Genomic DNA, 18,861 nt, shown 5'->3' with positions numbered 1-18,861 from the left:
ACACACACAAGCTGTAGTGGCTACAATAGTATCAGATAAAGTAGATGTCAGAGTAAAGAATATTACCAGGGATAAAGAAGGTAATTTCTTAATGATAAAGGAGTCAATTAATCAAGAGGACATAACAATCCTAAATGTTTATTTATCTAATAGAACTTCAACAAAGCAAAAACGGATCAAACTGCAAGGAGAGACAGATAAATCCACTAGTTGGAGATTTCAATACCCCTCTCTCAGTAATTGATAAAACAAGTAGGTAGAGAATTAGTAATGATAAGATTTGAACAATCTTCTCAACCAGCTTGACCTTATTGACATTTATAGAACAATAACAAAAAAGCCAAGAAGGAAGAACACCCTACCCTACCCAACAACAGCAGAATGCACATTCTTTTCAAGTACACATGAAACATTTACCAAGATACACTACATCCCAGGTCATAAAACAAATACCAATAAAATTGTTTAAAGGGCTTCATGTCATACAGAGTGCATTCTCTAATCACAATGGAATTAACTTAAAAATCAATAGCAGAATGATCTATGGAAAATCCCCAAATATTTCAAAACTAAGTAAAATAATTCTAAATAACCCAGGGTCTAAGAAGAAATCAAAAGCAAAATTAGAAAGTATTTTACAAAACTCAACAAATCAAAATGTGTGGGATGCCACAAAAAATCATTTTTAAATAACCGTCTACTAGTCTAAAATTCATCCAAATGCATTATAGAAAATTAGAAAATCCAGATAATCAAAAAGAAAAGAAAAAATACATTCCACTACCAAGAGATCACTGTTAACACCTTAGTGTGTGGTTCTCAAAGGCGAGTACGCATCAAAATCAACCTAAGGGCTTGTTAAGACACATCGCTGCCCCTCCCTCATTTTCTAACCTGCAGGTGTGGAGTGGGGAAGAAGAATTTGCACTTCCGTTCAGTTTTCAGGTGATGTTGATGCTGCAGGTGCAGGGACCTTGCTTTAAGAACCACTGCCTTTATGTATATCCTCCATATCTTTTTGTATACAGGATGGGCACGGGTATAAATACACATATTCTTTCACAAAACCATAACGAGAGCATACTGTTCTGTAATCTTTATTTTTTCCCCAGTCAGTGATTTCTATCCTTCTATTTTGTAACATTTCCCCTCATCAAATACACAGATCATTTTCAAATTCCTCTTGTTGCCTAAAAACTGTCCTTATTGCTGGTCTGTTGAAACTGATACCCAATCCAGCACCGTGCTTCATATCTGCTTATGTCCATTAAGTCTCTTTTAACTTAGCACAATCCCTCTGTCTCAATGACACTGACCTGTTGAATAAAATTTGACCTGAAAGTTGTAGGATAGGTTTTTATTTGCAAGGAAAGCTTTAAATCAAAAAGGAATCAGATTTGTAAACCACAATGCAAAACCAAATGTCGTACAGCCTATCCCCATACATTCATACACTGAATTCATTAAGTAGTATTTGATATACCAGATATAAGGAAAGTTCTAGAATAAAACCAAGACTTAATATTATAATAGAACACCTGGAGTTTCAGGGACTCTGTGCCTGGAGGGAAACTTTAACCTTTGGGGAGTTTAACCTTTTAAGACAGCTCAGCAACAAACCTCAGGCTTAGTACTTCTAGAACACTAACTACTGTTTTAACTATTTTTAAATCATTTGTTTAATATGCATTAGCTTTGAAAAAATTCATTTCAAAAGATCTCACTTGGGTATTTTGGTTACCTAATCGGATTTTCCCCCTTTAAACTACAGTTTGCTTCTTCTGTTTCATTATCTTCCCCCTAACCCCCCACCCTTTTTAAACCTTTTATTTTATAATAAAACACAGATGGTGAAAAGTACACAAATGTATAGCTTAGCGAAATATTACATGGCAAATACCCTTTGTCTTAGTCATCTAGTGCTACTGTAACAGAAATACCACAAGTGGATGGCTTTAACAAAGAGAAGTTTATTCTCTCACAGTCCAGTAGACTTCAAGTCCAAATTCAGGGTGTCAGCTCCAAGGGAATGCTTTCTCTGTCGGCTCTGGAGGAAGGTCTGTGTCATCAATTTTCCCTTGCTCTGTGAACTTCTCTCTGCAGGAACCTCAGGTCCAAAGGATGCTCTCTGCTCCCGGCACTGCTTTCTTGGCGGTATGAAGTTCCCCATGTCTCTCTGCTTGCTTTTCTCTTTTGTATCTCAAAAGAGATTGGCTTAAGACACTATCTACTCTTGTAGGCCTCATCAATATAACTGCCACTAATCCATCTTATTACATCATAGTGATAGAATTTACAACACACAGGGAAATCAACCATACAATACTAGGAATCATGACCTAGCCAAGTTGACATTTTTGGGGGATACAATTCAATCCACGAAGCTCTTGTAATCATTACCCAAGTCAAGAAATACAATTCTGCCAGCCACCTCATCTCAAACCCAATCCCCTCCCTCCCCTCTAAAACTAACCACTATTCAGACTTTTAAGGTAACCATTTCTTACATCATACATCCATTGATTTATTCATTTAACCACTTACTAATTTTTTGTTTGTTATCACCAAATGGTGCATCTTTATACACTAGAGTTTGTGTTGTTAGTTGCTGTCAAGATGGCTCTGGCTCATGGTGACCGTATGTATATACAACAAAATGATTCCACAGAATGAAACGGTGCCCAGACCTGCACCATCTTCCTGAGGGTTTCCCTTGTTTTCACTGACCCTCTACTTTACCAAACATGATGTCCTTTTCGAGCATTTGACTGTGTGGATCATTAACAAATTATAGATAACACTGCAAAGAATGCGAATTTCAGAACACTTAATTGTGCTCATGAGGAACCTGTACATAGACCAAGAGGCAATTGTTCAAACCAAACAAGGGGATACTGCATGGTTTAAAGTCAGGAAAGGTGTGTGTCAAGGTTGTACCCTTTCACCATACTTATTCAATCTGTGTGCTAAGCAAATATCTGAGAAGCTGGACTATATGAAGAAACATAGGGCATCAGGATTGGAGGAAGACTCATTAACAACCTGTGATATGCAGATGACAATCTTGCTTGCTGAAAGCAAAGAGAGCTTGAAGCATTTACTGATGAAGATCAAAGACCACAGCCTTCAGTATGCATTACACCTCAACATAAAGAAAACAGAAATCCTCACAACTGGACCAATAAGCAACATCATGACAAACACAGAAAAGATGGAAGTTGTCAAGGATTTTCACGTTACTTGGATCCACAATCAATGCCCATGGAAACAGAAGTCAAGAAATCAAACGACGTACTGCTCTGGGCAAATCTGCTGCAAAAGGCCTCTTTAAAGTGTTAAAAAGCAAAGATGGCACTTTGAGGACTAAGATGCACCTGACCCAAGCCATGGTGTTTTACATGCATGTGAAAGCTGGACAAGGAATAAGGAAGATCGAAGAAGAATTGCTGCATTTGAATTATGGTGCTGGCGAAGAACACTGAATATGCTATGGACTGCAAGAAGAACAAACAAATCCATCTTGGAAGAAGTACAGCCAGGATACTTCTTAGAAGCAAGGATGGTAAGATTTCATCTCACATACTTTGGACATGTTATCAGGAGGGACCAGTCCCTGGAGAAGGACATTATGCTTGGTAAAGTAGAGAGTCAGTAAAAAAAGAGGAAGACCCTCAAAGAGATGGACTGACACAGCAGCTGCAACAATGGGCTCAGGCATAGTAATGATTGTGAGGATGGTGCAGGACCGGGCAGTATTTCATTCTGTTGTACATGGGGTCACTATGAGTTGGAACTGACTCAATGGCATCTAACAACAACATGACCTTGATACCTTTCTGTTACTCATTTTTATGTGAAAATTGTTTACTAAACTTTTTAGAAGAAGGTATGGTTCAGAGTAGCTTTTCTAACCTCATAGAGCTTCCTCTTCTATGGTTTTTGTGTAGTGTTAAAAAGTATGGCGGCTTGTTTTCTGAGATTTCCTGGTTTATTCCCCCCACCCCTTTGTCTTTTGTTTCTATTGTCCTTCCCCTGGTTAAGTCTGGTTCCATTCCTAGTAGCTCCTCCAGTGTGGTGTCCTGTCCATAAGGCCAGTTAACGACCACAGGAGCTAGACTGCTCCAGCCCTCTGAGCCTTACCAGTTGGCCTCTGCTGTTCTCAGATGGTCCCACTGTGATGCTCAGTGCATATAAAGCGGCTATCTCGGGGCTCTCTGCCGCCAACAATGCCCTCAAATATTTCAACATTCATGAAGATGCCGCAGGACCAGGCAACATTTCGTTCTGTTATACATAAAGTTGCCATGAGTCAAAGAAACTCAATGGCAACTAGCAACAACTTCTCCTCTGGTTTATCACATGTCCTGCTGCTTCCCTGTTTCTTCCTGCTCAGACACTGACGGCATGCAGGCCCCTTGCCAGTGGATATTTTGTCTCCAACCACTTATAGTTTGAAATACAGGCATCCCTTTGACACTTAGTTTTGCCGTAAATGTTGTCCGCGAGTTTTTCATTTTGCTAAGCAGCTGCTCTGCCTGATTTTATGTGGGGTTTTCGGTTTAGAGAGATGTAAAAGTTATGCATCCACTGCTACCACCGGCTTTCAATATTCTATCCATTTCAAGAATACCTTTTCATGTGTGATGGTTAAGACTGTGTGTCAACTTGGCTGGGCCATGATTCTCAGTGTACTGACAGTTGTATAATGTTGTGATCACCTCCCTGTTGAGATCTGATACGTGATCACCCCCATGATGGGATCTGTTGGGAGTAGCCAATCAGTTGAAAGGGAGTTTCCTTGGGTGTGTGGCCTGCATCGAAAATAAGCAGACGTTCTGGCAAGGCTTGGGGGCTTTTGCTCGTTCTGCATCCTGCAGCTGGCTCCTGTTCATCTGACTTTCAGCTCTTGGGACCTGAGCTAGCAGCTTACCTGCGGTCTTGCCTGCTGATCTTGGAATTCATCGATCTTCGCAGTCTTTGAGCAAGAGGCCTGCTCTCTGATCTGCTGATCTTGGGATTCATCGATCCTCACAGCTTGTGAGCAAGAGCCCTGCTCTCTGACCTGCTGATCCTGGGTTTGCCAGCCCCTGCAGCTATGTGAAATCAGGAGAAGCCTCTATCCTGACCCATGGACTTGGGACGTTCTAGCTTCTACAACCATGTGAGCCATTTCCTTGATAAAAACCTCTCTTTCTCTATATATATTTATACGGTGTTATTGGTTTTGCTACTCTACTACTCTAGAGAACCCAGCCTAAGATGCCATTTATTTTTTTGCTTCATTGATTGCATACCTTTTACACTGTGTCCTTGGGACAGGGACTGGGAAGTACCCTGAACAAGCACAACTGTAAGCCCTCCTACCCCAGTGGTTCGTTAGACCTGCTTCGTTTCTCCTTGCCAATCTCTAGTTCTAGCCTCAGGTGAAACGTTGTACCCCAAACTCAGAGCTGCTGTTTTAACTGAAAACTCTAGTTCTGCAGAGAACAGAAAGGTCACTTTTTCATGCTAGACACAAAGGCCAGCTTTCAGAACACTGCAGGGTTGCCTCTACTTGCTCTGTGATGACCCTTCCCTGCCCCATCTGTGGAAATCAGGGAATAAAAACTCACGGTCCTCCAGGCACACAGCCCCCCTACCAGCTGGACCTCCTGAGAGCCTAGTGGGGAAAAAGAAGCAGGGAAAGAGGCTTACTGAGGAAGAGACCCTCAAGACAACTTCCCAGCAAAATTAAACAGTTCAGAAACTACCAGCATTTTTAAAGGAGAAGGACAGGCAGTCCCCAGGTGACGGACATCCAAAGGTTCGGCTTACATACAACCTGTAGTTACGAAGCAACTTACCAACCCCCGAAAAGCCTATTATATTAAAAATTTGAGCTACATACACTGGTTTGTAATAATACATAGGCACTACTTTGCGATGCACATCAAAACATTATCATCAGTGTATTATTATGTTAAAGATGTTTTAGTGTATCTGGAAGTGTTTCTTTAATTTTTTTATGCATAGAAAGGTACACTATACACTAAGACAAAGATCTGACTGACATTAGATATGAACCGTGTCTAACTGTTCCGACTTAGTGCAAATTCGACTTAAAGACAGTGACTTAGTAACAGAACTTGATTGTAATCTGACGACTGCCTGTACAACAACAACAAAAAAAACTCATCAAGTTACCGTCAAGTCGATTCCAACTCATAGCAACACTACAGGACAGAGTAGAACTGTCCTGTAGGGCTTCCAAGGAGTGGCTGGCAGATTCGAACTGCCGACCTTCTGGTTAGCAGCCAAGCTCTTAACCACTGTGCCAACAGGGCTCCGCCTGCAAAACAGGGGACCCATGATAAATTTTCCTGGAATCCTACTTACACTGATCACCTCTAGACCAAACCTCAGCATGTTAATTAACTTCTCTTTGTGCCAAGGCTGAAAAGGATTATTCTCCCATTGCACATGTCTTCCTCAGAACTTAATCCCATGATAAGTGAAGAAGAGCTAGCTGGAAATGGATTATAACCACAGGGTCTTCACAACAGGGGCAGGTGGGCCTACAGCGTTACCCTTCTTCTCAAGAGACAGCCCCTTTGGTTCCTGTCCAAGACCAGGGTCAGTCTGAGATTCTGCCCTTGCAAAATCCCAGCATCTGAGAAAGCTATACATCAGGTACAAGTAGCAGGAATTAACATGTAAAGCCTATTAAATTATGTAAATAATTTAAATATGGTAAAGCAGGAACCCTGGTGACGTAGTGTTTAAGCGCTTGCCTGCTAACCAAAAGGTCGGAAGTTCGACAACCAGCTGCTCCACAGCGGATAGATGCGGCAGTGTGCTTCCTTAAAGATTACAGCCTTGGAACCCTATGGGGCAGTTCTACTCTGTTCTATAGGGTCACTATGAGTTGGAATCGACTCGAAGTCAGTGGGTTTAATATAAAGCCAATTCCACTCCTAGGTATATACCCTAAACAACTAAAAGCAGGAGTGTAGATGTACACCAGTGTTCACTGCAGCACTAATATCAATAGCCAAAAGGTGGAAACAACCCAAATATCCATCAACAGGTGATGGACAAACACAACGTGGTACCCGCATACAGTGGAATATTACTCATCCACAAAGACAAACCAAGTCCTGATATACGCTACAACATGGATGAACCCTGAAAACACTATACTGAGCAAAGTCAGTCAGTCACAAAAGGACGAATATTGTATGATGTCACTTACATGAAATACCTAGAACAGACAAGTGAATAGAGACCAAAGTTCATTAGTGGTTACGGGGCAGAGAGGAGGTCAGGAGGAGGGAGATACGGAATTACCGTTTAAAGAGTCATGAGCTTCTGTCAAGGGGGAAGAAAATATTTGGAAATGGACAGCGGTGATTGCTGCGCATGGTGAATATAATTATGTCACTGACTTGTTCATGTAAAATGTTCAAACTGCAAACGTTTCATTTTATATATATTAAAAATATACATATACACATATATATACAACAAGACCTGATCTTTTAAAAATTAATAGTCTTTATGTATTTTTTAAAATTTTTATTGTGGTGAAATATTTATGTATATAGACGCAAGTATATGTGTATATATACATTATATATACGTACATATACACACACACAATTTCACAATAAAATTTTTGTATGTATATACAATTTGATATGTATGTAAAATTATGTGTGTGTGTGTGTATATATATATATACATACATGTATTTCATAATAAAAATTTTAAAAAATATATAAAGACTATTAATTAAAAAACATATGATGTCTCCTCCTTCCAGCTTAAGGAATGAAACGTTACCCATATCTATGTTTTCTTTGGCCTTCTCTGCACCTCTCTGCTTGAGGAGAGCTGTTTCCCCTGGAGACCTGCCCCATCAGCACAGCCACGGGCAGATCAAACCACAGTGCTACCTCTGTGTGGTGGTCAAGCCCCTGCAATGTCACCTCTGCTGGCCTCCCACACGTTCACACCCCCCCGGCTCGGCAATACTCCCCTCCTTTACATCTGGCATGTTTCAGAGGGCCCCCGTCAGAGGCCCAGGGAGAAGGGAGCCAGCTGGTCTGCGATGAAGCCCAGATGAAGTCGGTCTGTCCAACCTCACTGGGGTTAGTAAACCACCAGCTAGGGAACCCCATCATCACCAGCAGCCATGGTTTCTGTCATCTCGAGTCCCTGGATGGCATGCCTGTCATGGCAGAGCTTCTCCTCCAGGATGACGCAAGACAGGAAATGAATCCAGAGACGCCTATCCTTTCCTGAGCTCTACCAATATTTATTTATAAGAATTGGCAATTGTTTTATCAGGTCAGTGGTGGGCTAGCCTCATTGGTTTGTGAGCTAACCAGCCTGAGCAAGAATGAAATCAACACATATCTGAGGCCTACTAGTGACACAAAGAGCCCTGGTGGCACAACGGTGAAGCACTCAGCTGTCAACCAAAAGGTTGGTGGTTTGAACCCACCCAGCCACTCTGCAAGAGAAAGACCTGCCATCTGCTCCCCGAAAGACTACAGGCTAGGAGCAGTTCCACTCCGTCACGTGGGGCCGCTACGAGTCAGAATCGACTCCACAGCACCCAACAACAACTAGAAACACACGGGGTCGCCATGAGTCAGGGGCTGACCCGACCGACAGCTGACAATAAGAACTATGTGCCAGGAACCTACGGGGGTTCATTAAAATATCTTATTTCACCCTCTTGATCGTCTTGGAAAGCAGTCACTTATTACTCCCAGTTTTCAGAGAGAGCAAACTCACAGAAGCTGAGAAGGTACTCGACCGCCACGTGACAAAGCAAATGTTCAAACACAGATTTACAGGACGCAATTCAGAGCTTGTCCCGCCATCCTCAACCGACCAGCATGGTGAACCTCACCCATACATCTCTGCTGCCAGTTCCTTGGGGTGGTGAGATCTGGGGAGCGGGGATGAAGCTGCTGAGAGAGCACATCCTTTGTCTAAGCAGCCCGGGGTGGGAGTCCTGTTACACACCTGATTCCAGTTTCCTGTTAAGTCTTGGGCACGTTACTACTCTGAATGTGCTCACCATAAAATGAAATACCTACCTCAGACGAGTATCATAAAGCAGAGACTGGCCAACTATGATCGGTGGGTCAACGCGAACCCACCACCTGTTTTTGAATGGTCCACAAGCTGAGAATGGCTTTTACATTTTAAAGTGGATGAAAAAAGTCAAAAGAGAAAGTGTATTTCATGACATGTGAAAATGACATGAAATTCAAACTTCAGTGTCTACAAGTAAAGGTTTATTGGAACACAGTCCAGTCTCGTTCATCCATTTACATATCGTCTGTGGCTGATGGCACTATAGCCGTAGAGTTGAATAGTTGCCATAGAGATGATATGGCCTGTAAAGCCTGAATATGTACTATCTGACCTTTTACAGAAAAAGTGTGCTGCCCCTAACATGAAGAATGATGGGCTTGAACATGCCAGCGATTGTGAGGGTGATGCAGGACCACGCAACGTTTCCCTCTGTTGTATATAAAGTCGCCGTGAGTCGGAGCTGATGCAACAATTAGCAACTCCAACAACATGAAGAACAAATGAGATGCGTTAAGTTTACAGCCGAGTTTGTGGCACGCAGTAGATGCTCCAGGACAGTTGGCTCCCTGAGCTCATCCTCATGCCAAACTAATGGCTTTCTAGCCCTTCAGCATGCTTCAGAGTCCAGGTACCAATTACTGCATGTTAAGTACAGGGTCTCGATTTCTAGTATCACTACTGTTACTGCCACAGAATGCAGAAAACTATTAAAAAAAAAAAAAAGCTGATGAAAAGAATCATCTGCTCCTCTGGGGAGATCCTGCAGGAAGGCTGCCTGCATCCAAGGCCAACACCAGGCCAAACTTACGAGTAAACACAACATGGGCTCCACTGATTGGTTAACCAGAGGATGAGACTAGTTAAGGGCAGAGCATAATTGATTATTTAATAACCATGACTAGCTTATTTCCAACCTTGAGAAACACATCTTAGGCCACAGAGAGTAATCCTTTTCTCCTTACACTTTTCAAACTCTTACTGTAAATAATGCTCTGACTTGGGCTATGAACACGACACAGGGATGAGGGGGGAGCGGAAGGCTGAGCTGGACTGTGAGTTACCTGAATTCAACTTAGCACCTAGGGACAAAGATCCATGACCCTCCATGCCAAGTATTTTGGGGGACAACTAGCTTCCCCACTTACCACAGACAGATAACTGCACAAACCAGCTGTGAAAGCCCCACATGTGGGCGCTGTGAGAACAAGGACACTTCCTCTGGGCCTGGCAGACGTGGAAGCGGCCTCCTGAATGAAGCCTGGCGAAGGTAATGAGCAGTAGAGAAAACAATGATGTTGCTGATGATGATGACGGCAATTAGATTTGCTAGCCAGCACTTTCTGAACCCTTTAACAGGTCCCAGACACTGAGCTAAGTGCTACAGATATTACTGCATTTGAGCCTTTCAAAAATGCCATGAGGTAGACATGCTGTCCCCTTCTTAGCCCCCAGCAAACTGAGGCTCAGCATCATGCCACCGTCCCCTTGCTGGCGGGAGGCAAAGCTGGGAGGTGAGTGTCAGCCGTCTGCCTGCAGAGCTGGTCCCCCACCGCTGCAACATAGCGCTGGGCTGGAAAGGCAGCCCTTCTGACAGGGCCCAGGAAAGAGACTGAAACGGTATGACGGTATGACGCAAATCTTAAATTTTAAAGCAACTCCACCTGGGGGCAGAGGTGAGATTCCAGCTAGCATTTGTTACTGCCACAGCTGAGTACCTCTTCCTTACTTCATCCAATCAAAACCTGCGCTTGGCTTTTCCAAAGGAGATGCCATCAGCCAGCCTCTGAGCATTTCTGGGTCATTATCTCTACTTTTATTTCATTGCATTTTGGGGTAAACTTTTACCAAAGTATGATCTACATGTAAAAGCACACCCTATAAGTATCTAAAAAAAAAACAAAACAAAACCCGTTGCCATCAAGTCGATTTCAGCTCATAGCAGCCCTATAGGATAGAGTAGAACTGACCCACAGCGCATCCAAGGAGCAGCTGGTGGATTTGAACCGCCAACCTTTTGGCTAGCAGTCAAGCTCTTTAACCACTGCGCCACCAGGACTCCATAAGTATAGCTCACTGAATTTTTACAAACTGAATACACCCATGTAACTAACAGCCAAACCAAGAAACAGAACACACCAGGGCCCCAGAAACCCTCCCCGCACCTCTCCAGTCAGACACTACCCCTCACTAACACCACAGGTCAACTCTGTGGAAACAACTTATTTTAAAAATTAGATTAAATTAGTTCTCAGATGGGGACTGTGTAATTGACAGAAAATAAAAGGGAGTGATATGGACAGAATAGACTGGTGGCTGAGAGGGCAGGCTCGTATTCACACAGATCTGAACTTGAATCCTGGCTCTACCATTTCCTAGCTGTGTGACTTTGGTAAAATTACTTAACCCCTCTTTTTAAGTCTTAGCTTCCTAAGCAGAAAGAGGGAATATAATGGGCCTTTGTAGGCATAAATGAAATATACGTAAACTGAGTATGGTGCCTGGCACAGAGTAAATTATTCTCTAGAGCAGGGTCAAGAAACCACAGCCCCCAGACCAACTGCCTATATTTGTAAGTAAGTTGTATGCAACACAGCCGCATTCATCATTTACGTCTTGTCTACGGCTACTTCGACAAAGACAAGTACTTGCAACAGAGAGCCTATGGCACACAAAGCTAAAGTATAGACTGTCTGCCGCTTTACAGAAAGAAGTGCGGATCTCCAGCATAAGCTCCATGAGAAGAGGGCCTTGGTCACGTCTGCTGTTGTATCTTCAGGGGCTAGAACACTGTCCGCACATGATAAGCATTCATGCGATAGCTTCTACTTGCATTATGTGCGACAAATAAACACCTATTTCTTTAAGTCATCATTAGTAAATTTTTTTGCATTTTGCAGCTAAACTTATTCCTGATCAATATAGTAAGAAAGAAGCAAAATCAGAAAAATTTAGCCCAAGAAAACTTGAAAGATGTCAGCCCAAGCTGTACCTCGGAAGATCAATAGGTTTATGAATCTTAGCAAAAGAGGTGCACTTGTGGTAATGGAGAAGGTGCTGAACTTAGACTCAGAAGAACATGGTTAGAATCTTAGTTCTGCCGTTAGCTAGCTGCCCCAGATATGAACAATTGTCAGAACCTTAGCACCCATAACTGCAAAGTGAAAAATACTCAGGAGGGTTGTTAGAAATGGTGAGAGAACACTATTCCCTCCCCAGAACACCTGCATGGCCGCCATCTTGCTGCCCAAATCACATATAAGCCCTGCTTCCCCGTAGCTTGGGGAGCCAGCTCTGAGAAACTTCCTCCCGGCTGCTTGCTCTGTGCACTGTAATAAAATTACTTTCTTTCTCAAATTAAAAAAAAAAAAAAAGAAACAAAGGGTAAGAGATAATACAGTCTCAACTGTTTTAAGAATCATTATTTTAACATAAAGTAAGCTTATGAAACAATGTTTCATAGAACTTGCTACACTGTGTTGTAATTATTTGTGTCCTTGTCTCTCTTACTAAGTTCTACACTCCTAATGAATGGTAACCACACCTACTACTTCTATAATGTAGCTAATATTAAATTTCTGTTGGATAGCAAGGGCACAGAAAGCCCTTCAAGATCTGGCTCCCTGCTGACTTTTCCACCTCGACCTCTCACTTCACCATCACCCTCCTCTCTCTTATGTCTAAACCCCATATTTATTTGCAGGTCCCTGAATAGCCCACATACTTCCTGGTCTTTGGACATGATGAGCTGCCCCCTACCCTGGAACATTCTTCTCATTAGGTCAATTTCTACCAGTCTCCTGGAACTCAGTTTAGCAGTGTCTGGAAGGATTTCTCGTACCCACAAATGCTGTTTGCTGCCCCCACTGCCCAACACCCATTGTCCCCTCCAGTGGAGCACTTGCCACACTGCCCTGTACTGACGACTGGCTCAAGCTAGACTCCACACCTGGATTATAAATTCTTTGATGACGCAAAATCACTACTAGATCCCCACTGCAGAGACTGGTAACAATACCAGGTACTCAGTATGTACCACACGAAAGAATCAATCGAAGTACAGCCAATGAACCGACAGCCTAAAAAAGGGACCAGTGAAAGGGAGACTCTGATACAGCCTTAACCAAAGGGACAACTCAGTCAATTGGCATAATATAGTTCACGAAGTTCATGTTCTGCATCCTAGTGAGGGGAGTAGCATCTGCAGTCTTAAAAGCACATGAGCAGCCATCTAAGATACAACTATTGTTCTCCACTCATCAGGAGCAAAAGAGAAAGAAGGAAACCACAATCTCAGAGAAGAAACTAGTCTATAGGGCTAACAGCCTACACAAGCCATGGCCTCATCTACCCTGAGACTAGAAGAACTACATGGTGCCCAGCTACCACTACTCACCATTCTGATCAGGGCCAATAGATGGACCCTGACAGAAAGGGAAAAAAAGGCACAAAAGAACTCAAATTCTTAAAAGGTTCAGACTTACTGGACCAGTTGAGACTAGAAGACTCCCTTGAGACTACCACCCTGAGATACTCTTTAAACCTTGAACTGAAACTATTCCCCGAGGTCACCTTTTAGTGAAATAACAGATTGGCACACAAAATAAAGCATATTATCTGTGAGTACAGTGCTTCATTAAAAAACCATATACATAAGACCAAAAAGTCAACAACTACTCTAAAGTAAAGATGAGAAGATAAGGGGGTAGGGAAACTAGAGTACTGGAAAGAGAACAACCAGAACGCAATTAAAGAGAACGTTGATACATTGTGGAAAATGTAACCAATGTCACTGAACAATTGGTGTAGAAATTGTCAAATGGGAACTAAACTTGCTGTGCAAACTTTCACTGAGAAAACAATAAAATATTATTTAAAAAATGATTTAAAAAAAAACTGTCACCAACCAAAGGGACAAAAATACCAGTATACTTTGGCCTTAAATTGGCAAAACCTTTTTAAAGAATAATTTGATATAGTGAGAAAACGTTAAAATGGTCAGACCTACTGATCGCACAATTGCATGCCTTTGAATCTGAACTCCCAAAACAGCCGTATGTGCAAGCACAAATATACTAACTAGTACGTTCACTGTAGCATCATTTGAATAGCAAAAACTTGGACACAACCTAAGTATCCCATTGTCACAACAGAGGTTGTAAATTATAACCTATCCATTCAGGGGACTGGTATGTAGCTGTGAAAAAGAAAGAAGTAGACCCTATGTACTGAAAATGAAAGATATATTTAGGGGAGGGGAGAAAAAGTCTAACAACAGCAACAACAAAACTCATTGCCATCGAGTCGATTCCAACTCGTAGCAGCCCTATAGGACAGAGAAGAACTGCCCCATAGTGTTTCCAAGGAGCTGGCTGGTGGATTCAAACTGCCGACCTTTTGGTTAGCAGTCCAAGCTCTTAACCACTGCGCCACCAGGGCGTCAGAAGAAAAGTACAGGACACTGTATATTCTTTCCTCCCGTGTATTTTAAAAATGTTTGTGTATACACACACACACACACACACACACACACACACACACACACACACACACACACACAGATTATTACTTGAAGGGTGCAAAAGGAACTGGTAATGATGCTTACTGGAGGGAGGAGTGGGGGGCTAGGGGGAAGGAGAGAGTCTTCGTTGTCTATCTTCCTTAAACTTGTTAATCGTATGCCTGCACTACTTTCATTATAAAAAATACTAATGAGGACTTTCTGGGTGTTTTTTCCTCTCTATATTTCAGTATAGCTTAAGAAAGGTAGCAGTTATCGTCTTCTCCCAAACTGAACAGACAGGGAAATGTTGTTGTTGTTGCTAGGTGCTGTCACGTCCAACTCGACTCCCGGCCACCCCGTGTACAACAGAACGAAACACGGTCCAGTCCTGCACCGCCCTCACAGTCGTTGCTATGTCTGAACCCACTGTTGCAGCCACTGTGTCAGTCCATCTCTTGAGGGTCTTCCTCTCTTTCCCTGACCTCTACTTTACCAAGCATGACGTCCTTCTCCAGGGACTGGTCCCTCCTGATAACATGTCCAAAGTACGCGAGACGTAGTCTCGCCATCCTTGCTTCTAAGCAGAATTCTCGCTGTACTTCTTCCAAGACAGATTTGTTTGTTCTTCCGGCAGTCCATGGTATATTCAATACTCCTCGCCAACACCACAATTCAAAGGTACAAATTCCTCTTCGGTCTTCCTTATCCATTGTCCAGCTTTCACATGCATATGAGGCGACTGAAAACACCATAGCTTGGGACAGTAAGATAGCAACATTAATTTGATATTACTTACTGTGATCTTTTTGTGGTCAGGAAACTCAAGGCCGAAATAGTCACCTTCCACGAGGTTGAGGTGATTGCAAACGGCATCCAGCAGCACTTTCCCAGGAGCCCTTTGCTGTGAACAGAAATGACAGGGAGTTACGTCCTCGGAGACAGGCATCAACAAAAACACAGCATGGCTCTTCACTGCCAGGAGGAACCCTTCGAATCCTTCACAGCTCATCCTTCCCATGCCACGTCCCACCACTCACTCCATGCCGGTCCGGACATCACCCCTCTGCACCTCTGTGCCTTGCTCAGGCCATTCCCGGCACTAGGAATGCTTACCCTGCCATTTTCTCTCCACCTCAACCCCTGGCCCTTTTTGTGACAGCTGAGATCCTGTCCCTGGGCCTTTCCTTTCTTCTCCTGCACAAATATGGAGAAGTTACTGCTCCTTCTCTAGGTTCCTTAGCTCTCTGTGCAGACTCTCATCCAGGCAGTACATACATGGAGGGTAAAGGCCATATTTTATTCATCTTTGTTTCTACAATATCATGAGACCAATCAATTATGTTGAAATGAATACAAGTTACTGATCCCACTGTATTATAGTTAAGTATCTAGGAGTCTGTCTCCACAATTAAATCTGGGGCTACGTATTCATCTTTGTTTTCCCTTGCCTAGCAAAGTACCTAGCGCTGTATCAATATCTGCTCAAATCAATACAATACACGCATTTTCTATATGCTGAATCCATAGGAAGGGGAGTATGATGTACAAGAACCAATCATATGCCTTAGTTTCTCTTACTACCCAGTGGACTCCTAATGATCCACTGGTAAAATGGATCAAAGTCCACCATGTAGATCAAATACTAAAAGAAAAACGTTTCCAAGACATTGCCATCTACAGTTACTGGTTTTATAGTTTCAACTCCCGTCTGATAATAGAAGCCAGTTAGTAACCCAGGAGAACAACTGGCAGTAAAAGTCACAGCCTGAGGAATGCATGATTGCACGTCTGTCACCCTGCCTCAGCATGGCCTGAGGACCCGTCCAAATGCTTCAGTGTCCAACAATAAAGCCCGTTTTTCTCCAGATGCCGTGACATGTTCCCATGTTCCCCACCCGACATCCAGAAGACACACAGAGGTATCTGAAGGTGTGGAATATTCCCATGGATACTCCCCAACTCACCAGGCTCTAGGCCTTGCATGTCTGGTTCAAGAGTCACTGGTGGAGTCATCGCATGAGTACTGATGGCTAGAGTAGCATATGATCACAATGTAACCCCCCCACGCCCTGTTCTTCCTTCTCAAACACAGCTCCCACTCCCCCCACACAGAGACGCGCGCGCGCGCACACACACACACACGCTTCTCCAGTAGAGTGGATTTAAGGGGCTCACGTGGATCTGGTCACTGATAGTTTTTACACTACTTTGGTACAGCAGTCTGCCTTATTTCCGTTATTCTGTATACACTGGGGAATTTACCTAGTTACGCCAACGCAGGGGACAACCAGCTGCTCCATTTCAATCCCTGGTCCTGGGTTTAAGCTCTCCACCAGGCTCCAGAGAGCTATGTGTTTAACTATTGCACAGCCACTTGTCCAAGGTCCTCCTCTCACTCCGGAGGCCGTGGTGGTTCAGTGGTAGAGTTCTCGCCTTCTAGGTGGGAGACCGGAGTTCCATTCCTGGCCAATGCACCTCATGCAGAGCCACCACCCATTGATAGTGGAGGGCAGGGTGTTCCTATGTTGAACAAGCTCCAGTGGAGCTTCCAGACTAAGAAGGGCTAGGATGAAAAGCCTGCCAATCTACTTTCGAACACCAGCCAATGAATATCCTACGGGTCCCAGTGTTTCGTCCACTGTGCATGGGGTCGCCATGAGTCAGGAACCAACTCAAAGGCAGCTAACAACAACGTCTCATCCAGTGAAATCAGCTGACATTAACTACGACGTTATACAAGTGGCTCAGGCGGGTAAGAAGATGTGGAAGGACCCCCGTAAGTTTTTTTTTTTTTTTTAAAGGGAAGACCACACTGCAGTTTCACAATCTTTCTTTCTCACACTTCTCAACACCACTTTCTATTTGTTACAAAAATGAACCACCAATTATCTGAACAGCTGGCAAGCACTCACATTTCCCAAGGAATTCCTGGAACTAAGTGAATTTGATAACTTCATCTAGATTTACAGAGTCTGGGAAATGAGACTTAACAATTTAAAGCTGAAAGTCTAAACAACCAAAAAAAATCAATATACAATGGAGGTCTTTGTGGGCACGGTGTCTGACGAAGCACTTTGTGGAATACGCAGAAGAGAGGTGGAGGAACGTGTGAACTGCGTCCTTTACCGAGTCAGCAGGGACTTTTAGGAACGTACTGAGCACATCTTAGTAATAACAAGAGGCTTCGTGGAGACCCAGAGGCCATAGTATCATCTCAGCGTTCCAAACACCACTGCTGTTCTGGGGAGACGAGCACAGCAAATGACTAATGCCTTGCGGAAACACGGGTTTGCAACAGATGCTTGGAATCGAGCTCGTAAATGATACAAATTTGGTTTCAATTCTTTAAAGATATCCTTAAAATGTATTATTTTACATAAATCCTTTATACAAAATGGCTTTTCTCTGATAGTGAAATTTTATATAAGGAGAAGTCAACTTAGAGTTTGAATGATATCTTTACAGCTCCTGAAAATCATCTGCAAAGTAGATGCCTGTAAAGCATGATATTACTTCCCTGAGAATGCTGGCTGGCTACATCCAGGGTTAGAAGGAAAGCTGTAGCAACACTGGAAAGTATTCATAAAGGTTTAAATGCCCCCGCTGCACGACAATTTCACAGCTCAGCGTGCTGTTATTGCTCCATGGACTTGGCATTAACATCGCAACGTGCACAGATGTATGCAGACATCATGATATCAGAAGATCGTGGGTCCGCTCTCCCTTTCTTTGAGGAGTTGGTGTAGCAGTGTCTAGCTCCCTCAGTGCACCCAGGGCCAAACTCTGCTGTAGAGAAAGTGTCTCCCAGGAGAGAAGCAGGGAAAGTTTCCATCAGATCTGATGCAGCTAATGCATTCAGACTGGGATTTTTGGTTCTCCTCATTCTGTAAGAAACATTACCCTTGCTTTTCTCTCTACAATACATCTACTCCATCAGATGCAATGTCATTTCTCTGCGCCCGTCTCCAATGAGTTTTTTGAGTTTCACCCTAAAATTAATTCTTTTCAAGATCACAGAATTCAAGTCAATTTGCATTCATTTATATTCTGAAAGGTCCAAAGGATAGGAGTTTAAATGCAAAATAAATTTGGTATTTGAAGGCTCTTTAGTTCTTCCAGTTGCAAGAGATGAAGGGATTTTAAAGGCAGAAAAATCTGCTCACTCAAAACTTGTTGGATGAGGGTTCTCCTGCTGTAGAAGAGAATAGCTAGGAGAAGTGAATCAATGGACGAGGTGTGGAGGCTGAGGGAGCATTCTTTTTTTTTTTTTT

The 18,861-nt window shown here is 43.0% G+C and overlaps 1 protein-coding gene across 1 annotated transcript in view; it reads right to left on the bottom strand.

Annotated features, from left to right (window-relative positions):
* FARP1 (FERM, ARH/RhoGEF and pleckstrin domain protein 1) overlaps positions 1-18,861 on the bottom strand; it is a 292,761-nt gene that overhangs the window by 127,910 nt on the left and 145,990 nt on the right. Inside the window, exon 2 of the mRNA XM_023740318.1 lies at positions 15,387-15,491. Within this exon, the coding sequence (XP_023596086.1) occupies positions 15,387-15,491 (105 nt within the window). The remainder of the gene's footprint in view (positions 1-15,386; positions 15,492-18,861) is intronic.

The sequence above is a fragment of the Trichechus manatus genome, unplaced genomic scaffold (genome assembly GCF_000243295.1).
Source record: "Trichechus manatus latirostris isolate Lorelei unplaced genomic scaffold, TriManLat1.0 scaffold00153, whole genome shotgun sequence".
Classification (NCBI taxonomy): Eukaryota; Metazoa; Chordata; class Mammalia; order Sirenia; family Trichechidae; genus Trichechus; species Trichechus manatus.
The sequence above is the reverse complement of the archived record's forward strand: the minus strand, read 5'-3'. Positions and strand labels throughout refer to the sequence as shown.